Below are 24,564 nucleotides of genomic sequence, written 5' to 3'. Positions count from 1 at the left end.
TGTGGAAATAAGGTTTGAGGTGAGCTCTAAGAAATAAGTAGAAGCTAACTAGACAGCTAAAGAGCAGACAAAGGAAATAGCTTGTACCAAGGCCCTGGGGCTAGAGAGAGGTCTAAGTATATGCAAATCAAAGATCAGTGTGGCAGTGGTCAGGGAAGAAGGCGGTATCAATTCCATCCCAGGTCTGCCTGATATCCGATACTCCAGAGCCAGAGTTCCTAACCATTTCAGCCTCTCCTGTAGAGGTCTAGCCCCAGTCACAGAAGCTGAAAGTCCACAGCTGACGTGCAGTGAAGAGAAAGCTTTAAAGACATAGGTAGGGGTGTTGCGTGCGATTTTCCTAAGGAAGACTTCCAGGAAACGAATGCAACCTTGAAGACTTGCAGGCATTGGCAGACAGGAGCTAGAAGACCTCCCCTAGATCCTTAACACGAAATGTAGGCTTGACGCAGAAGCCTCTCTTCTTATCCCAAAGCGGACAGGTGAGAGAAACGAAGTGACAGGAGGAAGCGAACTACAACCCCGCCCCGCCGTTCCTGCCCCGCCACTGCGGCGGCAGGCGCTACGTTCCGGAAGCGGAAATGGACGAGAGGTCAGGGTAGGTTTTTCAAGATGGCGGCCCTCAAGGCTCTGGTGTCCGGCTGTGGGCGGTTTTTCCGTGGGCTCCTAGCGGGCCCGGCAGCGACCAGCTGGTCTCGGCTTCCAGCTCGCGGGTTCAGGGAAGGTGAGTCATGCGTCCCAGCAACCTCCTGAAATTGAGAAGAGCGGCAGAGACTGCTTCCGCCAGCCCCGGTGCTCCCCTTCCTCCCTTTCCTTCGTGCGATTCTGAAACTTTGGAGGTACCGGCTCCCCAGGCGTGCTTAAAAGCCCCTTCCAGACCCTGGTGCCTTATCTTGATCTCCTGCCCCTTGTGAGTATCCTCACGAGGCGGAGGAGGACGGAGAGAAAAGCTTGCTTACTTAGCAGTAGCAGAAAAGAAACCTGTCCCAGGGCTCAGAAAAGTTTTCGGAAAGGGTTTGCATGTTAATTCTTCCTTCCGTGTTCTCCGAATCGCAGTCTCTTTTATTAAAGAGTCTCTGGATCACGAAGGAAGGCCATCTGGGTACCCTCCCAGAGCCTCCCTTTCCACTTTCTCTTCTCAAAATTCTGTGATCTGATGGCGGCTTTCTCTGCCCGGGCCGCTAGTCTCCCTGAGAGGGGGAGGCCAAAGTGGAAAGGCCATTGAATAGCTGAGACATAGGCAAATGTAGGATGGTAGTTCAGCTTTTCATTAATCTTAATCTGGGAAAGCGGCCTGATTCGAGCATCAACTGAGAGTTTACTGAATGCCAGGTGCTATGCTTCAAGCTGTGAAGGAATTCTGGAGACAGAAAATACAGCCCTTTTTCTGAAAAGCTTAGGTTCTAATGAGATTATGTATATACACACTCCAATAAATGCAAGTTAGCCTTTTACGTGACGAAGTACAGGAAGACTCAGTTATTGGAAACAGCAAACCCAGTTGGAAGTTTTCATAAAGAGGATGTGTCTTGAGCAGGCTCACAAAAGGATGGAATCTGGCGGAGAGTGAAACGGTCTTTTAGGACATAGCCTTCCTTTGTGTACTCCTGGAAGCAGGAAAGGATGAGTGATGTGCAAAAGAAGAGATGTGGGGTTTTTTGAGGATCTGGCATAGTATTGGGCAGCATATCCTTTAACGAAAGCTGAGAAGTATCCAGTGGAAAAGAGTGATCATTGTTGTCAGAGGGAGCAGAAAAGTCTAAAAAGAAGAGCCTAATGAAGGGGCCATTGGATTTGTCTCAGAAGAGGTCTCTTTGTAGCTTTCAAACAGCAATTTCAATAGAGTGGCAAACAAGGAATCCAGTTTGGAGAAATGAAAGAGATAGTTGATGAAGAGATGGAAATAGCAGGTATGTTTGAAGAATTTAGCCCTAAGGGAAGTGGAGCATTTGCTAGGAAAAAAAGTCTGGATATTGCCTGATTAACTTATCCATTAGTAGACCCATTAATAAAGACACTAAAGAAATCATGCAGATGATAGAGAGGACTTGGATGTTTCATTTGTTCCCATGCTGCAAAATAGGCATACCTCCATACCATTTTGGGGAGTCTACCAAGTGTCAAACACTATTGGCTACAATTTGCATATTCTTATGAAATTCAAAGTTGAGGCAGATTTTGCTATGCTTCCAGAAAAAAAGGCAAGAGGAATCGTTTTGTTTTAACAACAAATATTTGAAGTTAGACTTAAAGAATTTTTTCCATTGGAGAGTTTGTGAAATGATGGACTCTAAGTCAGGTACAGTGGTACATATCTTTAATCCCAGCACTTTGGGAGGGCAAGGTAGGAGGATCACTTGGGCCCAGAAATTGGAGTCTAACCTGGGCGACGTAGTGAGAACCCCCACCTCTTTAAAAAAAGGATGGACTGTAAGTCAAATGGGTCTCTGAAGTCCTGCATCTAAATGTTAGGTTGAATTAATGTGATTCTACATGAAGGCACTACCATATTCTATATTCTTAAGAATCACCTGTCTTCAAAGCTTGTAAATGAAAACATTTTCTTTTGCTATTCTATCCATTATTTGTAAGGCATAAAGTATTATACATATAGCTACTTTTGAGTAGTCTCAGCTGGTATATGTGACACCCAAACAATATTGTACACATAGAATTTAAAGTTGTGGGAAAGAAGCTGGTTCTCTTGCTGAAAATATTCAAGCATCCTACTTTTCAAAGTATCAGATAATAATACATAATTTTAGTCAGCTCATGAGGACTGAGCAGCAATTTTCCTGTCTATGAAGAATTTCAGTCTAAAACAGTGATTTTCAACTGGAGGGCAATTTTGTCCCCCAGGAACAATTGGCCATGTCTGCAGACATTTTTGGTTGTCACAACTGGTACTACTGGCATCTGGGGGGTAGAGGCGAGGGATGCTGCTAAACATAATGCACAGGTCAGTTCCCCACAACAAAGAAATGGCAGTCCTGCTGCTGTTGAGAAAGCCTGGTTTAAAGTTTGACCAGAGAGATACACAAAGCCAAACAAAGATTATTATGGAAAAAGCAAGACTGAAGGAGGACGAAAATAGAAATTGTGACTTACTGTGCCTGCTTCAAATACTGTGCTAGGTTTTCCACATATATTTATTCAGTCTTCTCAAAAACACCTTAAAGGTGGATATTAACTGTCCTCATTTTTATAAATGAGGAAATGCAGTTCCAAGGGGTTGAATAGCTTGCCCAGCATCACATGTCTAATAAGTGATGGAGTTGGAAGTAGAGCCAGCCCTCTTCCCTCTCCACCAGTAACATCACCTTCGTATTCCATGGCAGGGCCTCCCTTATTGTTCCCTCCTTCCCTGAAAGCTCTTAGCAGTTAACTTGCCAAAGACCATTTAGTGCCTTTATGGTTGGCACTGCCAGATTTAGCAAAGACTGTGTTGGATCTCATTCCTCCCTTATCCCTCTTAGAGCCCTTGTGAAGGAAATGTATTTAAAATAAAAAAAAAAAAACATATTATTATATAAATTAAGACATGATCTGTCAGACAGTTAGAGAAAGGTATATCGAAGTGAGTAAAGGCCAAAGGGAATTTGCTTCATCTCTTTCACAGTTAGTTAAGAAGGCCTTCTGGAAGACCTAACATTTCAGACAAGGATATGCCTGGCAGGTTGGGCAGTCCCATATAAAAGCTTTGAGAGAGGAGTGAGTTGGAGTCTTTAAAGAATTCAGGGGACATAGTCCAGAGTAACCTGCTAGTGGGAAGAAATTTTTGTGCAGCAGTAAGACGACTCATTCTGAACATAGGGCAGAGGGACATTCCCTCAGGGGTCCAAGGGAAAGAAAGCGGGAGGTGATGAGGGAACCAGAAACTTTAATGGTAGAGTTAAAGATGAACTGGAGGAAGCAGGGCTTGAGGCAGGAAGGTGTTTGCGAAAAGTTGTCAGTGGCCAGAAATGCAAGCACACATCCCAAACATGGCACTCCTCTCCCTGACCCTACGTAAGACTATTAGGGCTACTGCCCAGCCATCAGTTACTCCAGTCTTTCCTACTCTGCTTGGGCCCTGGTTTCTACAGATCCTCTCCAAGAGGGACCTTGGTCTCTGGGCACTTCAGCAGTGCCCTGCACTCCTCATCTTTTTTCACTTCCTCTTTTACTAAGCAGTTGGGTCTTTACGTGGCTGCAGTTCACTCTGTCTGTTCACGTGGCCATCAACGTTTTTTGCATTTTCCGTGTTTGTTGTTGTTGTTGTTGTTGTTGTTGTTTAAGAGACAAGGTCTTGCTGTGTTGCCCAGGCTGGCCTCTAACTCCTTAGCTCAGGTGATCCTCCTGAGTAGCTGAGACTATAGGTGTCACCCCGTCTCCTCCTTTTGCATTCACTGCAATCTCACCACAATGCCATTTGTTCCACACTATTATAATTCAGTTATCTTGGACTCCATCCTAGGCAAGTATTTACTGAAGTACTCAAAGGACCTCTTTACGAGGCATGGACTTTATTATAGTCAAGTTCCCATACAGAGTTTAGTTCTTTTCCTCCTCTAGGGCAAAGACTGTGGCTCCTATTTTACTGTAATTCTCCACAGTAGGTAGAATGAAGCTGTATAGTCCATAAGTGTCCAGCAAATGTGTTGCCTCACTGGGGACAGATTATTTCATGTGTATGAGAAGTGCTTATCTGGAAAGATTTTGACCCTTAGTTCTAGTTTAGAAAACTGCTTCATCTCTTCCCTTAGCTTACTTGATACTGCCATATCTCAGAACACAAGGGTGATTCCATCTTTTTCTAAAAAAGTTTTCTGTTAGTGCCTAAATCTCTCGGTCCAGCTTTTCTTAGCCACCCCCACTTCTCTTGAATAGGGAGGCAGCCAGGAACAAAATGGATCAGGTTTTGTTTGGTTTTGACACGTTTTTGTATGCACGCTGTAAATCAATACTAGTTTGATTCCTATCTCCTCTTTCCAGGGGTTTAAAATCTACTAAGGGCCTCAAGGACCAGGTTCCAACAGGGCCTTCTCCCACTGCACTAAGACACCACCCTGATCAATGTCAGTTCAATGTGAGTTCTCAGGTCATTCCTTCTGGTTTGACAAATTCTCTCTGTTAGATAAGCATCTGCCTATTGTTTTACCCACTGGCTTCTAGTAAGATGATTCGCTGGCTCACAGTTGCTGTGTGGAGGGGGAGCTTGTGAACAGTGGAGCTTGCCATGGGCTTTGATCTGTTTTCCAGGGGCCAGTGGGATGACTTCAGGATTTGGTACTTTGCCGGGAGTGATGTGTGTTTTGTTAGACTTGTTTACCTCATGGTTAGGACCCAAGTGCCTCCATCAAGCAGGGAACCACATGTTTATCCACTTGTGTTTCAGGGCATTGTTCTTCTGCTGACTCCAGTGGTACCAGAACGTGTCTCTCCTTTTGTTTCCTCTGGGGATTCTTAGAAACTTTCCCCACTACTTGTTGCTCAGATTAGGTTGTCTCTCAACTTGGTTTTTGCAAATTTGCAAAGTTGCAGGGTGCCTGGAACCCCTACTGGACTGGGGAAGTGCCCTCCTCCTACCTCCCTTCATTTCTCTCCATCCTCCGTTTGTAGGTTGATTCTGCAGATTGACGTATTGCAGTGACCTTCCCTCTGCAGCTGTGCTGGCTTCCAGACTGAGGACCACATTGAGTCTCACCCAAATCCCATTCTTGGGTTGGTCTGTGTTCTGTACAAGTAGATCCGTGTGTGGGGTGACGCATTTTCTTTTACATGGAAAAAGCTAGGTTGTCTTTGAATTGATTAGTAACTACAGTGTTCTCTGGAGAAAGCCTCAGGGCTTTTCTAGCCATTGTTATTCCTTTGTATGTCTGGAGTTGGACACTGAGAGGCTCTCAGGTTGGTTGTTTTGGAGCAGTGAGTCTTTATGAATGGGTTGCCCAGAAGACAAATGAGGGACAATTCCAAGCTGTCTGTATCCAATTAGGTGTTGGTCACAGAGCTCAGTGATCACAGATGCTGCCATGGCCTCTGGTTGGGTTACAATTGCCTTTTTCCTTAGATGGTCCCTTCTGTTTTTATTGGTGTTTGTTTGTTTCTTTGAGATGGGGTCTCGCTCTGTCCCTCAGGCTGGAATGCAGTGGCATGATCATGGCTCACTGCAGCCTCAACCTCCTGGGCTCAAGCAGTCCTCCCACATCACCTTCCCAAGTAGCTGGATTACAAGTGCATGCCACCATGCCTGGCTAATTTAGTGATTTTTGTAGGATTTTGCCACATTGCACAGGCTGGTCTCTTAACTCCTGAGCTCAAGTATTTCTTCCCGCCTCAGCCTCCCAAAGTGCTGGGATTACAGGCGTGAGCCACTGTACCCGGTCTGGCTTCTATCTTTCTAAACAAACTGTGTCAACACGGGAGTATCTCCAAGAACTATTTGATTATATTAGCTGAATGTGGGCTATTGGCTCATTCTGCATCTTGGTTAGGTAAGATAGGAAATGTATTCAGCCTGACAGATGTGTGCAACTGATTGTCTTGCCTTCAGATTCTCTTCTGACTGCCTCACCTAAATAGGCAAAGCACTGAGGGTGTCCCTCTCTGTTTGGAATGGCAATACTTGAAATTCTTCTTGGACCCAGTATCTTCATGCTCCTTATTCCTACCTCGTCCATCAACACTCTCCAGTATAGATAATAAAATGCAACCCTGCAGGGAGAAGAGGATTTCACTCAAGACTCTCAGGATGTGTTCTAGGAGTGAACTTGTCTTTTTGCTCATTCACTGGGGTGCCACTGGAATAGTGTTAGTTCAGTGCTATATCTTACATTGTAAACTCTTCAGAGCAGAAACCATTCTTATCTGATTCTCTTTGTGCATACTTTTGAAGGTCTTTTAGATACCACTACCCCACCCTCTTTTATTGCTAGCCACTGTAGGACAGGATCTGACCAATTCCTTTGGATAGAACCAAGATAAATCTTTGCATAGAAAGGCAAAAACAGTGCGGAACTCCTTAATCCCATACCAGAGAGGTGATGCTACCTGGGCATCCTGGGCTTGCCCCCACCCTGCCTCAAGGGCATAGAGCCTTGGCATTAGTGGGGTGAACCCTGCGTGCTTTCTGTTCCAGGTGGAGACCATGAGCGAGTACAGATGGAAGGCTGCTTTTTTCCAAATGTGTAGAATTTGAGCTGTTATTTGAAACTCTCTGTTCCTTATTAAATGGCTGACCTAATTTTTCCCCCTTTATCTCTGTAGTGGTGGAGATCCAAGAAGGGAAGACAACTATAGTAAGTATCGTTGAGTTGGCCACGTATAACCTCTTTAACACTTGGAGCTGCCTGGCCGCTCCTCTGAGGGAGGGAGGGGCCCAAACTGGACGCCCAGCTCCAGGATCAGCTCCCTAAGTGACCATAAATCCCACAGCCTACTGTTTTTCAAGCTGTGTGCTATAGTGTGGTTAATCAGGAACAGTTGCTGTGCCTGGGCTGAGGTATCTGCTATTTGATTAAAGTGGCCTTTGCTGATAAGCTCTTTGGCGGGTGTTGAATCAGTTTCCCAAAGGGGAAACTAAGGCATTGTTGCACGCCTAGAGAGCCAGAGTAAGTTGACCCAGAGCCAAGAGCCTGGACCTCAGTTCCTTTCTTTTCTGCCTAGAATGACTAAACTGTTCCTTAAATGATGTATTTAAAAAGTGACATTCTCCCGGCCCTGGCCTCACTAGCTGGCGCCCTGGCTTGTCTGTTGGTAAGAAAGTTGGAACAATACTTCATCTACCCACTCCCCCCTTTCCCTCCCTGGGCCCATCCCACCTCCCTTCCTTGGGGAGTCATGGGGCCTAGATTATCCTATAATCCTTAAAAGACAACAACGTTGTTTTCACATGGCCTTCTATGCCTCCAAGAAATCCTCAGTCACTGCACAGAGCTCCCAGAGGCCTCTGTAACTTCCATGTCAACCAGAGATTTAACCCTTTAGGTAGCCAGCCAAGCTCAATCCTCCCCAGGGCAGTCTTATTCCCAGGACAAGTCCACTGGGTCTCCCCCTAGAATGCTTCCTCTGCCTTTCCACTACTTAGCCTCAAAACAGTTCTTTTTAGGGGACCCCCCCGCAATCCCCTTAGGGTACCTTTTAGGCTCCTTGATTCAAAGCCAAAACAAGCATTCACTCTATAAACTCCATGCTGGAGGAGAGAAATACATCTGACTTTTGAGTATAAAGAGCGTTTTTCATGTGGGGCATGAGTCTGCTGTTTGTAGAATAGATGTGGAGGCATTGTAGCCTCTGAGAGCCCTCAGGGGAGGGAAGAGCCCATCCATGCCTTTAGCGGCATGGCCATGGCTGACTGGATATTATTCTCTCCCCTAGGAAATAAGATCAGACACCTACCTCACTAGATTCTGGAGGTTAAGTGAACTAATATATGTGAACCATTCTTAGCACTGAGTCACACATATAATGGGGAGTCAATAAATGTTAGCTCTCCCCACCCCCCAACCCCCAACCCACTGCAACCTACCTCCCAAGGCCTACCATGTACTTGCGAATTTTCTCTAACATCTCAGTTTCTGGCATAGTTATGATTGCCATGGCAGAAGGAGGGTAGCAGTGCCCTGCACAGCCAAGTAGTACTTCCAGCCCCTTTCCCCTGTGCCACTTCTCCCCCGGGAAACAGTGTTGCTTCCCTCCCAAAGCCTCTCAGACCCGTCCCAGCCTCACTCTCATAACCCACAGCCTCAGTCAGCCAGGCTTTCTAAACTCCCCTCTTGCAATTGGAGCTAATTCCCAGATCGTTGGTTTATTGCGCTTAGTAATTCCAAGGCTGTATCACAGGATACGGCAGTGATAGGGAGGTCATTTCACACTTGGCCTCAGCAGGGTTTAAAAGGTGGCATCCAAAATGATAAAAGCAAGGAGCATGACAGGGAAATGTATCCTCCCATCTGTATTGTGTTAGTTTTTTCTTTCTTTCTTTTGTAAAGAGAGAAGGAGTGCACACATATCTGCTTATATGGCACAGCCCAGGTTTTTTCAGCCTTGCTATTCCTGGCATTTGGGGCTGAGTAAGTCTTTGTTGTGAGGGCTGTCCTGTGCAGTGGAGGATGGTTAGAACATCCCTGCTAGATGCAGTAGCACTCCCTCCCCCAGTCGTGACAATTAAAAATGCCTCCAGACATTGCCAGATGTCCCCTGGGGAGCAAAATCACCTCTGGTTGAGACCCATTGGCATAGCCTTAGCTCTGTAAGATAAAGCTGGGAACTGCAGTTTCCCGCTAGGAGGACATGTGGGATGGGAGGGAGGCTTTCTTTGGACTCTATATCCCTGTGCCACTTAAAACTTTTTACCATGTGCATGTATTACTTTCCCCCAAAAGCCAGGGAGGGGAAAAAGTATAGTGTTCTGGTGCCTTTGTTTTTTCTTTTGAGGAAGGAAAGGTAGCATTCAATTGATACAGCAAACCCCTCTCTCCCTCTTGCCACTGGTATTAAGTTCAGATGGTTTCCATTACCCCTTTAGGCCACCAAACCACATCCCTGTAGCTATCTCAAGGCCTAGCATACAGCAACTACAGAATAAAAACCACAGTTCAGGCAGAAAAACCTCTTAGCTACTCCCACAAGAACCCCCAAGGTAAACTTTCACCAGCATTCCCATCATTTTGGGGTTTGTGCAAAGATAATGTGGCTCCATGCAGGCCCTGTCTCTCACACTGGCTCACTTTCTCTGTCTCCTAGATTGAAGGCCGTATCACAGCAACTCCCAAGGAGAGTCCAAATCCTCCTAACCCCTCTGGCCAGTGCCCCATCTGCCGTTGGAACCTGAAGCACAAGTATAACTATGACGTGAGTCTGGGTACAGAGACACTCGGTTCTGTGTGTCATGAAGTTCTCAGATTCCCTGGTTAACTGGAGCAGCATGCCCCCGCTGTAGCTACTGCTGCATTTCATGGAACCACCAGAGATGGGAGCATTTTGTCCAGTTGTTCTCAACCCTGGCTGCACATTAGAATCACCTGGGGAACTTTAAAAAATAATGATGCATGGGCTCCACCAGGTCCTCCCAAGCCACTTCATAGATGTGGTCTCATTCACCGCAGCTCTCCCTCTGAAGAAGACCGATCACCATCTTTGGTAGCCTAGGAGACTGAGGTCACGGTGTGGAATCAGCCTCGGGGGGTGGGGCCTGAGCATTTTTTCAATGCTCTCCCGTGGTTCTAATGTGCAACCAGGGTTGAGAGCCGCTGATTGGGTTTGTGGTCTGGTTGTGCCTCAGACCACTAGGGCCCTTAACTCAGCTCGCAGGGGTTGTACTCTTGTGGGATGGAATCATGATCTGGGTTTGGCTTTCCTCTTTTATGATGAGGGTGTATTTGAACAGGCTCTTGGTTCTCACTGTGATCTGGGAACACGTTACCTTGTCGTTCTGTATTGGAGCTATAAAGATACCTGATTGCTCAAGCTCTTCTAGTGCAGTCATTTCCAGGGAAAAAAGACAGTAGTGAATAATAACAACAGCTAACATTGAGTGCATACTCTGTCGGGCACCGAGTACTTACCTGTTTTAATTCACTTAGTTTTCACAATAACCCTATGAAGTATGTACTAGTTTCATCCTCATTTTACAGACGAGGAAATTTGAGACATGGAGAAGTTTGTGAACTTGCCTCAGATCCCCCAGCCAGTATCAGAGCTGGGATACAAACTCCAGGGATGAAAGCCCAGGCAGATCCTGTGCTCCTAATAACTACACTACCTCCTCCCCAGAGATGGGGAGGGTGTGGGTCTAAGGACACAGCCCTGGAGAAATCCTGACTTGTTCTTCAGAGCTCTCACAGGTGACATGAAGCACCCTATTTTTGGGTTTCAGGTGATTCAGGCTCTGGGCCAGTTTGACCTGCAGGTTGTCCCTGTGCCCCTTTGTGGAATAGGATGGCTAAAAGCAGAGATCCTGGTCAGGTGATAAGAGCAGGAGAAGCCACATGCCCGTGGGATCTGAACAGAGTGACCCAACTAATCTCGTGGGCTGGAAGCCTTGGCTTGAGGCCACCCTGAGGGGTTGGGGGGGTTCTTTCTGTCCTGGGGCCCTTCTCCTGATGGCCGCCTGGAGTAACAGAAAGCAGGCACACAGGCAAGGGGCAGTGTTCCCAGCCGCTCACCATGCGGAAGTTAGTGGGGTTGTGGGCATCCTTGGAACCTCAGCTGCTGATAGAAAAGCAAACCCCACACCCGCCCAACCACCGTAGGGCACTCTTCCTACCAGCCTTTTCCAGGAAACATACTTGGCTCTCTCCAGCAGAAGAAATCTAATCCCGTCTGATGTAAAGGCTAAAGTTGTTTTTCCTCTTACCCCTTTCCACTCAGAGCACCATTAGCCTGAGCTGCACAAAGCTGTTAGCTTGCTTGGCAGCCTATGGTGGAGGGCTGGGGCCTCCAGCCCAATTGATTAGCCCTGGATTAATCCAATCCAAGTTCTTTTCATCAGATTCTGAAAAGTACAGGGGTGGGAATTGAAGGCCTGGGTCCCTCAGGAACTGTCCAGTGATTAAAACAAATCTGCGGTTATGCAGCAAGGTGCCTGCCAGGGCAGCAAGTTGGTTTCTGGAACTTGACTGCTAAGATTGGCATGCCAGGCCCTTGCAGGGAGGGGAATCGTGAGTTTTCTTTAACCTCTTAAGCCATTCTATGACAGCGGGGTCTTGCTATGTTGCTCAGGCTGGTCTCGAACTCCTGGGCTCAAGCAGTCTGGGAATTGTAACATTTTAGACCTGGCAGGGAGGTGGTCCCTTGTCTTGATTCTGGCTCTGTTTATCTGTTCCTTTGACCTGTCCCAAGCAGCCTGGTGGGCATGTGATGGTCTGAAGGAAGCCCAAGAATCCATTCAGATCTGGTCACAGGGGGCCTAGATCATGTGAGATTAAACTTCACAACCCTGGTTCCCTCCTCCTTGGCTTTTATGCCTTCCTCGCACTTCAGAGGGAATGGCAGGAGGTGGAGGGGCTGTTTGCATATACTCTGGCTTGTGGTATATAGACTTTAAGGTCTAAAATGTTACAGGTTTTTCCTCTTGTGTGGAAACATATGGCATGTCTCCTAACCCTACCTGAGCAGACATTTTGTCCAAGAAAGATGCTTCAGGTACATAAAAGATTGGTGACACTTCTTGAAGAGTTTCTGTTCTCTAACCTAGTCTATCAGAAGATGATCTCACGAGGCTGGGTGTAGGGGTGCACACCTGCAATCCCAGAACTCTGGGAGGCAGAGGCGGGCAGATTGCTTGAGCCCGGGAGTTCAAAACCAGCCTGGGCAACATAGCGAGACCCTATCTCTATAAAAATTAGCCAGGCGTGGTGGCACACACCTGTAGTCCCAGCTACTCAGGAGGCTGAGGTGGGAGGATCACTTGAGCAAGAGATTGAGAGGCAGAGATTGCAGTGACCCAAGATTGCGCCACTGCACTCCAGCCTGGGTAACAGAGTGAGCCCTTGCCTCAAAAAAAAAAAAAAAAAAAATCTCATAGAGAAGCTGGGAGCTGTTGGGGTTGGTAATGGGGTACAGAAAATCTTACTAAGTTGGGATTAACCTTTGTTGGGTGAAGGTAGCAGACCCATGTGCAAAGCTCTGTGTGGAGGAAGTGATCTCAGCCAGGTTCCCAGGAGACATCAGCTCCCCCTGTAGACCATGAAGCCCTAGCTTCCCAGCATCAAAAGCAAGCCCAGCTGACCCTCATCCCCTATTTTCGGTTTCCACTAGGATGTTCTGCTGCTTAGCCAGTTCATCCGGCCTCATGGAGGCATGCTGCCCCGAAAGATCACAGGCCTATGCCAGGAAGAACACCGCAAGATCGAGGAGTGTGTGAAGATGGCCCACCGAGCAGGTAGAAGGCCCTGGGGACCAAGAGGGGCAGAGGGCTGCAGGCACTCTCTCCCTACCCAGCTGCCCCATGTTTCAGCCCCTCCTGGAAGAAAAGTGGATATCCAGAGTGTTAATTATACTCACCACCCAATGCCAACCTTCCCGCTCCCTTGGGCTTTCCCTCTGACCCCCTCAGAGCTGCAGAGGGAGCTGCAAACACTATCCCCTCTTCCCCCCACTCAGGTCTATTACCAAATCACAGGCCTCGGCTTCCTGAAGGAGTTGTTCCGAAGAGCAAACCGCAGCTCAACCGGTAAGCAAGCCTGGGTGTGAACAACCTGAGCGTTCTGCGTTCAGGAAAGCTAGGGTGCACCTTGGCTGTCTGTTCCATTCCCTGCCAGCTTAAGCATCCACCCCCATCAGTCCACCCCTGCTGCAGTCTTTGCTTCTTCCGTGGCCTTCTTTGCCAACCTCAGCCTCTTTCCTCCCCTGTAGGGCCCTTAGCAAAGGGGCAAGGAGGGTAGAGGCCTGCTGATTGGGCATTAGAATGTGCTAATCCCCCGTTTATGACATCACACTGGGTTGCTATGGGGATGTCAGTACTACTACAAACTTTCAGTATCCTAGCTCTCTCCAGCGCTGGGGTTATTAGAGGACAGAAGGCCTTAGAAATGGGAGGGCCTCCTGGGTTAGTGCCACCAAATACAGCTGTGCAGGTCCCACACTGGACAACTTCAGGGCAACATCCATGTAGACTAGGTCACAAATAGTGCTCCCCAGAGTTGTACAGTTAACAACCTACACAGCACCATGTGGCAGCCTAGGAGGCCCTGAGTTCATATAGAGAAGGAGAGGATGGCCTGCAGCCCTTGGAATCACTTTGTCTGCCTTCTAGTCTAAGCAGGACCCTGTAGAGTGGAAGCAGATTCTTGTCTAACATTCAAGCAGCTGTCCCATTGCAAGTTCCCTTCTTCCCTCCTCTCTGGCAGCAGCACACTCACATAGTCTTAGATCTCTAGTATCCCCTTGTTGAGAGTAGAGCCAGGTCTGTAGAATTGATTTGAGGGGGTTCTTCTTCTCCGTACCAATGGCCCTTTCCTCCTGTCCAGCTGGTGGTTCCCAGACTGGAATGAGGAACATATTAGGTTGGTGCAGAAGTAATTGCAGTTTTTGTCCTTTTTTAATAGAATTGCTCTCTGTAAGGTATCAAAGATGACTGACGCAAAGCAAACACCTCAGCCCCCGGCAGACCTCCGAGGCTGATCCCCACCAGAACTCAGGCATGGAGGGTAGGGGGCTGCAGGGGGTGTGGGATGTGGGAATGCAGGGCTTCTTCCTGGTACCCTGCCTCTCTGTCCCTGGAGGCTAAGTCAGAGCTGGACCTTTACCAGCACCATGCCAGCACCCTGGCTGTGTGCCCATCTCTACCTGCACCCCCCACATTGCTAGCTCAGCCATCTGCCAGCAGCTCTTGGGGAGCAGGACATGCTAACCTCTTCCTGTGTCTCCTAACTATGCTATGGACCATTTGGGGGTTGAGCCCACCCCCTCTGGCTTTTTAAGAGACAGCAGCAGGCCTGAGGACACAATCCATCCTGCCTCAGGCCTTTGAAGCTAGGCCAGGCGCCCTCCCATACATCCGGCATCCTTTAACGTGACACAGGATTGATGATGTGTGGGGGCTTGTCAGTTGCAAAAGGCCACCCTGAGCGGGAGGGGGAGTTCAGGCTACGAAGGAAATGGATTCCCTTGCAGGGGAGTCTCGTTTAATGCTGCCATGCATGGACCCAGGCTCTGCTGGGGCCTGGTGGAGCCATGCTTTGTCTGCTGCTGTATCACTCCTGCTGCCCCTTCAGGAGAGGTAGGAAGGGACTGGTTTAGGAAAGAGACTTGGTTCTTGCTAGAGCTGGGGTGTTCCCAAAGAGCTGGCTGGAGGCCACCCAGCCCACCCCCTGCCAGCTGGCCACTCCATGTGGCACGGGCATCAAGCCCAAGGCCAGCTAAAGCCCAGCTTCCCTCTCCAAGGCATGAGAGAAAGAACAGCTTTAGGGCAGTAGCTCTGGAGAACCTTTCCAGCTTTTCCTCTGCATCCCCAAATCTCAATGAGCACCCTTCTGGGGAGCCTGCTCCCATACCCCATCTCTTCATGTACCCCTCTGAAGCCTGGGGGAAGCCAGCAAAGGGGCCATCCCTGGTCTCCTCCCTTTACCTTACTCTTCTGTCACCCAGCACCACCAACCATAGAAAAAGCAGTCCCCTCACACCTGTAATCCCAGCACTTTGGGAGGCCGAGTCAGGCGGATCACTTGAGGTCAGGAGTTCAAGACCAGCCTGGCCAACATGGGGAAACCACGTCTCTACTAAAAATACAAAAATTAGCCACACGTTTTGGCGGGTGCCTGTAATCCAAGCTACTCCAGAGGCTGAGGCAGGAGAATTGCTTAAACCCAGGAGGCGGAAGTTGCAGTGAGCCAAGATCGCGCCACTGCACTCCAGCTTGGGCGACAGAGCAAGACTTCGTCTCAAAGAAAAAAAAGCAGTCCCTATAACTAGCCTCCTTCACAGTCATCACCCTGGCTGGTGCAGTGACAATTCCGGGAGACAGACAGAAGGCCCTCCCCTCCCTGCCCAGCACACACTTGGAGTGCAGGCCAGCACCTCCCGCAGCTTCCCCTCAACGCAGGGCTGGCAGCAGAAGACCAAGGTCCAGCGGAGCTCAGTTGAACTGCGTAAATCAGCAATCATTTTTTCACTTCTTTTATCTTAAGAGTTTTTAGCTAAGGTTATTGAGTTTTTAAATAAAAAAGCTTTTTCTTTGACGGTCTCTAGAGACAGCTGGGTTGAGCCCCAGCCTAGAATGGAGGCAGGGGAGGATTCCTGTCCTTTGTCATGGCTGAGCTTTCAGAATGAAGGATGGGCCTTTCTGGACAGGATCCAAGTTTTATTCTGGACAGAGTAAAACCCAATCCCAGCCGGCATGAGCCACTTTTCTGGGAACTATCAGTGCCCTGGCCATCCCCAAAGGAGGCCAAAGGTCCATGGGCGGCAGCCATCTTTTCCCCACCCCCCTCCTATTTACAGGAATCTTCCTAGGCTAGGGCTGCGCCCACAGGCCCTTACCCCTTGATTCCCATCACAGGTTGGGTGAGGGGCAGGGGTCTTACACCGGTTATGGTACCCTGGGGAGTTCCCTGAAGGCTGGGGTAGCTGAGTGAGCCAAATGGGGAAGAGCAATGGGTTCCTCCAGACCCTTACATCAGCTCTTCTCGCCCCATGGCTGAGGCCAGAGAGGAATGATCTGCTCTTCAGGCAGCCTCTTCTCCGCCTTTTCCTCAGCAAACACACACCAACATTGACAGTTACAAAGATCAAGGGAGCTTGTGGCCCTGGGCTGCCTGACCCTGGCCACACAGGCTTGTGGCAGCAAGAGCCAAGCCCATCTGTTTACAGGACGCTCAGCAGTTACTCCCAGGAAAATCCCTGAACTTCAGGAAAGGGAAACTGGTGAAAGGATTTACTTGCCCAACCGTGGCCTGGCCTGAGGAGGTAGTGCTCCACTCTCCCAGTTCCAGCTTGGGCCCCCAGCCCTCACAGGCACCTCTTTGTTCTCCTTCCACAGGTACCTGACGCGTTGGGCTCCTGGCTCCATCAAGCCCATCTACAAAAAAGGCCCCCGCTGGAACAGGGTGCGCATGCCCGTGGGGTCACCCCTTCTGAGGGATAATGTCTGCTACTCAGGAACACCTTGGAAGCTGTATCACTGACAGAGAGCAGTGCTTCCAGAGTTCCTCCTGCACCTGTGCTGGGGAGTAGGAGGCCCACTCACAAGCCCTCGGCCACAACTATACTCCTGTCCCACCCCACCACAATGGCCTGGTCCCTCCGACATGGATGGACAGGGGACAGTGGGACTAACTTCAGTACCCTTGGCCTGCGCAGTAGCAATGCTGGGAGCTAGAGGCAGGCAGGGCAGTTGGGTCCCTTGCCAGCTGCTGTGGGGCTTAGGCCATGCTCAGCGCTGGGGACAAGAGTTTTGCCCAATGCAGTGTCATCAACTGGGTTCGGGGCTTACCCACTGGGTGTGTGCTCACTGCTTGGGAAGTGCAGGGGTCCTGGGCACATTTCCAGCTGGGTGCTGAGCACTGAGTCACTCATCTCTTGTGATGGGGCCAATGAGTCAATTGAAAGGAATTCGTGGGCCAAACAGGTCCCATCCTCTTGATGACAGCTGTGAGCTCCTTACTGTGGGAGAGCTGCAAGGAGCCAAGGTGGGCTACCTGACACACTTGCTGCTCTCATGTGAATCCAAGAAACTGCGTTCCTCAAAGGGGCCCTGGTTGTCACCTTCTCCCACAGCCATTTCCACCCATCATTGTCTAGTATCTCTTTCATTAGCATATTCCAACCCTCTGCCACTTGGTTTAGAGATGAGTTCCCTGGCTCAGTGGGCCTTGCAGAATCCAGAACCAGACGGAGGTGGAGATAAGAAGATAGGACAGAACAGGCAGGCCAAGTTCACTGAAGCTTAAGAAAATCATGTTTAGACACTGTTTAAAAAAATCCAGGCTGGCTCCCATTCTATAGCATGAAGGGCAAGTCCATGTTCTTCTCACCAGTGCCCACGTAGATGTAGCCATAGGTCTTGGTGCGGGGAGCATGGTAGAAGGTGAGGCCCGGCCAGAGCAGGCTGCGCAGCACCACCAGGGCATTGCCCCTCTCCATCTGGATACTCCAGGACCCTGAGATGAGACAGGCAGGAGGTGAGGCCTGGTGCTGCTGGAGCCAGAGCTCTGCCCTTCGTGCTGTGGCCCCTGGCTCCTTGGGCGGCCAGGCCCAGGTGCTAAGGTTCCACTGGGGAAAGACCATTTAATTCTCCAGATGCTTTACTCCCTGATTGCCTTTTAGCCATTATTCTTTTCGTTTTAAGAGACATGGTCTCACTCTGTCGCCCAGGCTGGAATGCAGTGGCGCAATCACAACTCACTGCAGCCTTGACTCCTGGGCTCAAGCAATCCTCCCCTTGGCCTCCAGAGTAGCTGGGACCAGGGGCATGCACCACCATACCCAGCTAACTTTTTTGATTTTTTGTAGAGATGGGGCCTCACTGTGTTGCCCAGGCTGGTCTCAAACTCCTGGGCTCAGGCGATCCTCCCACTTTGGCCTCCCAAAGTGCTGGGATTACAGATGTGAGCCACCACGCCCAGCCCTTTTAGCCATCTCACTGCTCATTAAAGCCACTTTCAGAGGGAGGGCAAAGGAAATGAAAAGAGGTGAAACTCAAACCAGTCTGTTTTGTTCCTGTCAGCAAGTCTAGCTAAAGGTTGAGTGGGGGAGGAGGCTGAATCCAATCCACAGGCAGAGGGGAGTTGGGCTGGGCCAAGGGAGACACCAGCTCCTCCCACACTATACCCAGTGCAGTCACCAGTTCTAGTGTGGTTTGCCACTACTTGCCATTTTGCTCTGTCTTCCCCATTTCCTGAAGCCTCTCCTGAGTTGGATTAGATCAGACCAGGAAGGCTCAAATAGAAGTTTGGGCAGTTCAGGCCTCCTAGCTCAATGGCCCTTTCTGGCAGCTGGTAGACTGGGAGCCATCCTTGGTGGGAGGGGACTTGGGCTGCCCCTAATGAGCCTTTGCCCTAGGTTCTGCCCTGGTTTTTGCCTCCCCACACAGGAGCAGCACAGCTCAGGGCTGAGTCGTGCAGCCATGAGGACTTGGCTGGAAGGGCCTGATTCAGCTCCAGAACCGAGGGAGGGAGACACAGTGTGGGAGGAAGGAGCCTGGGAAAATCGCCTCTGGATGCAGATCTGGGGCTTCTATTCCCCTGCGCACTGAGGCCTCTCCCGGCCCAGCCACAGCCCTGCTCCAGGCCCTGCCAGAAAGGCAAATGCTTTGAAAGTTTTGGTGTTGGACCAACCAGCCATGCGCTGAGAGCTGCTCTGAGGCCTTTATCAGCTGCCAGCTTAGCCCGGCTGCTTGGCTCCTGCTGCCCCAGCTTCCCACGGGCCACCTCCAACCATGGTTCACCCTAGTCACTCCACACCCTGCAGCCTCACAACTCAGTCCCCACCCACTGGGGGCCACCCTGCATCCAAGAAACCTGATTGCCAGGAACCCCTGACCCTCATGGCAGCTCAGCCTTACTCAGGGTGCAGCCGCCTGCCCAGGTCAAAACCAAAGTTTTCTGGGCGTATATAGTTTGGCTGTCGCTGGTCCTGCTTAGGGAGAAGCCAATCGCAAAGCTCACTTTAGCACTGTGCAGTGGCCAGCACCAAGTGCCATCGCCCATGCAAAGGATGAAGTCAGCCCCCTCCAGCCCACACAGTGCCTTCTGGACAACATCAAGAAGAAAGTAGTGTCCCTGTGTTAGCGGGGCCCCAGCTGGAACACTGCCCCTGAGAAGGAGTATTTCCCCTGACTCTTAAAACTTTTCTCTGGGTGCTTGAGGTCCTCTGCCTCTCAGACCTGCCCTCAGAGTTCGAGAGTCCCTAGCCTGGTACTTTCCTGGTCATGCATCTCCAGAAAACAGATTGTTTAGGATTGATGAGGGGGTCCAACAGGACAAAGTGTTCCAACTCCACTGCTTCAGCCCTGGACAAGAAGCACAGACCCAGGGAGATCCGATTCCCTCCCTTGGTCACCCCACCAGCCTAGAGTATCGTCAGGGACCAGGCTCCATAAAGACACAGTCCCTCAGCCCCTTGAACTAAGACCAGACTGCCTCATCTGTATCTGCCTACTGAGGGAGAGCAGCTTGCAGCCTGCCTGGGCCAGGTGCTGCCCTGGAGAAAATGGAATCCTGGAGTCCTCCAACCTAGACCCTTCTCAGTTCATTGTTGCCAGCACCTTGGCATGCCTGGGCAAGGGCTTGGTCCTGCCCTGCCCTGCCCTCACACCAGCCTGCCTGCCTAGGCTTTGGCCACCTCTTGCCTCCAGTAGATAATGCAGGGGGTGGGGGACAGTGTTCTTGGACGAAGTGGCCTAGGCCTATCAGCTGGGGCTCCTACCCAGAGAGCAAGGAGAAACTGGCAGGGGAGCTAGGGAAATACAGTGCCCCCGCCTGGCAGGGGGCAATGCTGCGCAGGCGGGAGGGTGCTGGTGGAGTACGGTAGCGGCATGTGGGGCCAGCCAGAAAACAGCACTGCCTCCCTCCCTCGCATTCCTGTCACACTCCTGTCCTCTCATCGTCCCTGGCTCAGCTGGTCGCCCGGGAAACACACAGACTCAACGTGCCAGGAGTCACGTAGCATCTACCTGAAGAGCCAAGCACTTGCTGTCACCTTCACCCACTTTCTTACTGCAACTGCTGAACAGGCTGAGCCCAGCCAGCTGCTGTCACCGCCTCCAGGACTCGGGGAAAAGCCCCCTGCAGACTTGGTGCTGCAGGTTCACAGCCCCCGCTCTCTCTTCTCTCCCCAAATCCCTCCTGCCCCCTAGCAGCCACTCTTCTCCAGAAGCTGTGTTTTGAGGATGTGATGGGTACAGGTTGGTAAATCAGGAGGGGGCTTCCTGGGTTTCCTGGGCCCACAGGGTCTCACCCACCTTGCTAGTATGGAAACCTCAGGCTAGGGCGTACTTACTCTAATTACATTCTTCTGCCATCCTGGAAGAAAGGCAGCTCTGGGATTAAGATCGAGGGACAGTAGGCCAGGCTGGGAACCAGGGCTGTCCAGGGGCAACAGATGGCTCAAACCCTCTCAGATGAGCACCAACAAAATTTTTGTCACACAAAAAAATAAATGGCCATGGGTTCCCAGTGGGAGAGGCACCCCCATCCCCTACAAGGGCCACAAGAATCATATACCCCCTAGAGGCCTGAGGAGGGAGAAACCCCTGGCTGCCAGACCCCTATCAAATAGAGTAGTAGAGTCAGGCCCCGTGGCCCAGAAGGCTGAACACTTGTCAGCCAGGCTTACAAGGAGCTGGGGCAGGAAGAGCCACCTGCACACATCCCGAAGGGAAGGCTGACCCTGGGCACCATGTTGCCCCCCGCACCCATGCCCGCCTCACTCGCCCCCTTCCCGGTCCTCAACCACCACCAGCAGCAGCTTTCAAAGGCTGCTTTCCAGGTTGAAAGCCAGGCAGGCAGGCGCGTTGCTGCCCTCTGCTGCCTGAACTGAGCATTGCTGCTGAGAAATTGCTTGGGAAGGAGCCCCAGTCTGTGTGCACCTGGCAATTCTGAGACCTCTGCACCAGCCCAGAGTGGAGCAAGGAGAGGAGCAGTGCCCTCCAGCCCTCCTCCTTTACCTCCCAGGACACCCATGCTTGCAAGGCACCTTCTAGTTTACATTTCCCTTTCCCATCCCAAACCTCTGAGGCAAGGGAGGTGTCTGTCTTATTCCAAGGGCATCACAGGTGCCTGTTGTAGCTGCTCAGTGGCTATTTGCTGATATAGTGGATGTTCAGGGAGCATCGAATGGCAAGATATTACCTAGGAATCTAGGCTCCTGACCAGGCGTGGTGGCTCACGCCTGTAATCCCGGCACTTTGGGAGGCTGAGGTGGGCAGATCACCTGAGGTCAGGAGTTCGAGAGCAGCCTGGCCAACATGGTGAAACCTCATCTCTGCTAAAAATACAAAAATTAGGCGTGGTGACATGCGCCTGTAATCCCAGCTACTTGGGAGGCTGAGGCAGGAGAATTGCTTGAACCCAGGAGGCAGAGGTTGTAGTGAGCTGAGGTTGCAGCGAGACTCTGTCTCAAATATATATATATATATATATATATATATATATATATATATATATATATATATATAGCCTCCTGACCCACGGCTGCATCTATGCCACCTGGCTGCAGCCCAAGGTCAGAGAACTCTTAGTCATTACCCTGGATCCGGCAGGAGGATGGTCCTGCCACCCCAGAACCAGCTACCCACTCCCATGGAACTTTGCAGATCCCTGGACACAGCATGACAACTCATGAGGACAACAGCTCTCCCACTCCTCTCTTCAGCCGAGGTGTCTCTTGTCACTTTGGCCAAGGGACAAGATGTGGAGTCGTTGGCCTACCTCATGGACACAGAGCAGGAGTCCCAGGAACAGGGCCAACCAAAACCACACCTGCTCAGAAGCCACATGAAGTCACCCTGAACAACTGCCTCAGACCCTGAAAGGAAACAGTTATCCTAACTGGCCAGAAAACAGCTGCCAAATCCCATCCCTCCAGCCAGTCCTGGTGTCCCAGGGAACTCTTCCTTGGGATTTTGGCCCCAATTAGCAGCCCAGCCCAGCTGCTGCCTGCCTGGCAGGGGAGCCTCCAAGCAGCTCAGACTGCTCTTTTCCTAGCAGATAAGGAAGGGGACTGGGGAGGAAAATCAGAGCTGTCTGCTCTCCTGTGACCATCCACACTTCCACTCCATCGCCTTGACCCTCATCAAACCATCATGAGAAAAAAGGTGGGCCTAGGCTGGGCACGGTGGCTTATGCCTGTAATCCCAGCACTTTGGAAGGCTGAGGTGGGTGGTCCCTTGAGCTGAGTTGTTCAAGACCAGCCTGGGCAATACGGTGAAACCTCATCTCTACAAAAAATACAAAAACTAGCCAGGCATGGTGGTCCACGCCTGTAGTCCCAGCTACTCGGGAGGCTGAGGCAGGAGGATCACTTAAGCCTGGGAGGCGGAGGTTGCAGTGAGCCAAGATGGTCCCAGTGGCCACTGCACTCCAGCCAGGGCAACAGAGTGAGACCCTGTCAAATGAGAACGAAAGAGAGAGAGAGAAAAAGAAAGAAAGAAGAAAAAGAAAGCAGGGAGGAAAGAAAAAGAAAGAAGAAAGGGAAGGAAGGAAGGAAAGAAGGAGGGAAAGAGAGAGAGAAAGAAAAAGAAAGAGAAAGAAAAACAAACTGGTAGTAGTGGCTCTGGGAGGAAGGACCTGAAGAGTATGGGGAGGTTTCCCAAGGTAAGGCCGGGAGCATTCCTCCCCTGAGGCCCACATGCACAGGAAATGCCAGGAGTCCTCAGCTTCCAAGGTTCCAGCTCATAAAGCAACATGGTGGGGTGGACTGGGAAGTAAAGCCAGCAGCTGATCCTGCAGCCCTGAGGTCACCATCAGGGCAGGATGCCTAGGGCCTTGGGTCACTGCAGCTCACCCACCTGCCAGGCCCAGATGCCACACCTCCCATAGGCCTGATGAATTCACTTGCCAACTGGACACATCAGAGTGGCTCACCAGGCTGGAGTGCAATGGTGGCCAATCACAAGTAACCTCAAACTCCTGAGCTCAAGCAATTCTGCCACCTTGGCCTCCCAAAGCACTGGAATTATAGGCATGGGCCACCTTGCCCAGCCCCAACCCCAGCAGCCTTTAGGAAGACTCCAAAGCTCCACATTTTACTTCTCCTGTTGCAAGGAAAGACAGCTGCCTCCAGGGTCCCCCTTACCCGAGACAGCGGTGGGCAGATAGGGCTGACGGTGTTCCCTTAGGAAGACTTTGCTGGGCCCCACCCCATCTAGCTGGCTTTGGTCTTGGCTGCAGAAGCTCTATCACCCTCTTCACCCCTCTTGCTGCACAGTGGATGAGGCTCCGGGGCGAAGCAGCACTACTGCACCAGCCCCTCTCACCCAGCACAAAGGAGAGTCTCATCTTCTGATTCTGGAGCATCCAGCTGCAGGTAAGAAGGCTGCAGAGGGCTTCCCAGACACACCCTGAATCAGGGGACAGGGCTGCTGCCCTCAGATTAGGGGAATGAAGAGGACTTCTGCAGGCCTACCCCTCAGCCCCTGGCTCTGAGGTTCCATCACCACCGCCGTTCCAGGCTCCCTTTGTCAATGAGGGATGTACAGCCCCCTCAGGCTCCTGACAAGTCTGGGAGCAGAGATGGAGGAGATGAGGGGAGTCTGAGAAGTGTGTCTGATGGGCGAGAAATGCCCCAACCCCTATAGACCCTCTTCATATCCCCCTACTTGTCCAGGAGACCCTACTATCTGTCACTACAACACTGGCCCTGCTCAGAGTAGCTTGACTCAGATGTTCCTGTATGATGGAAGCCCAAATGGCCACTCCTTGGTGGCAGCTCCTACCCACTCAGAACCATTGCCTGGCCCCTGGGGCACTGCAGTAGCCCTGAAATGGCCTCATGATTCCTGGCTTGCCTTGCCCTGTCTCGCTCCACCTGTGTACCACTGCCTTATTGTCACAGACCTGCTCACAAGCCACCAGCAGCTTCTACTGCCTTGGCCTTCTAGGCCCTCCTAGGCCTGCCCCAACTCATCTCTAAGGACTTTCTGCCACTAAAAAAATTAATAATAAGGCCAGGTGCGGTGGCTCACGCCTGTAGTCCCAGCTCCTCAGGAGGCTGAGACATTAGAATCACCTGAATCCGGGAGGCAGAGGTTGCAGTGAGCTGAGATTGCGCAATTGCACTCCAGCCTGGGCGAGAAACTCCGTCTCAAATAAATAAACTCCATCTCAAAATCATCATCATCATCATCACAGGCTTACTTTGATATATTGCTCTTCACAAACACTGCAGTTTTTATAAATTGAAGGTTTGCATGTGTAAAGCCAGTATATCAGTGCCATTTTTCCAACAGCATGCGCTCACTTTGTATCTCTGTGTCACATTTTGGTAGTTTTCAGAATTTTTCAAACTTTTTTTTTTTTTTTTTTTTCCTGAGACAGAGTCTCACTCTGTCACCCAGGCTGGAGTGCAGTGGCGTGATCTCAGCTCACTGCCACCTCTGCCTCCAAGGTTCAAGTGATTCTCGTGTCTCAGCCTCCTGAGTATCTG

At 50.6% G+C, this 24,564-nt stretch overlaps 2 protein-coding genes across 3 annotated transcripts in view; one reads left to right on the top strand and one right to left on the bottom strand.

Moving 5' to 3' along the window:
- The first annotated feature begins 563 nt into the window (after positions 1–563).
- On the top strand, positions 564–18,122 carry MRPS18A (mitochondrial ribosomal protein S18A). Its single transcript, XM_054493266.2, has 6 exons — positions 564–724; positions 7,246–7,277; positions 9,724–9,831; positions 12,739–12,862; positions 13,084–13,153; positions 16,460–18,122. The coding sequence occupies exons 1-6, from the start codon at positions 613–615 to the stop codon at positions 16,602–16,604; spliced, it is 591 nt and encodes a 196-aa protein (XP_054349241.2). The 5' UTR covers positions 564–612; the 3' UTR covers positions 16,605–18,122.
- The window catches only part of RSPH9 (radial spoke head component 9), a 27,903-nt gene continuing 20,698 nt past the window's right edge, over positions 17,360–24,564 (bottom strand). Inside the window, exons 5-6 of one of the 2 annotated variants that reach the window (XM_054493260.2) lie at positions 21,849–21,945; positions 17,360–17,579 (exon numbers count right to left, since the gene is read on the bottom strand). In XM_054493260.2, coding sequence (XP_054349235.1) covers positions 17,450–17,579; positions 21,849–21,945 — 227 coding nt within the window. In that variant the 3' untranslated portion in view covers positions 17,360–17,449. The remainder of the gene's footprint in view (positions 17,580–21,848; positions 21,946–24,564) is intronic. The other variant, XM_054493262.2, reaches the window with a different exon arrangement.

This window comes from Pongo pygmaeus, chromosome 5 (assembly GCF_028885625.2).
Source record: "Pongo pygmaeus isolate AG05252 chromosome 5, NHGRI_mPonPyg2-v2.0_pri, whole genome shotgun sequence".
Lineage (NCBI taxonomy): Eukaryota > Metazoa > Chordata > Mammalia > Primates > Hominidae > Pongo > Pongo pygmaeus.
The sequence above is the reverse complement of the archived record's forward strand: the minus strand, read 5'-3'. Positions and strand labels throughout refer to the sequence as shown.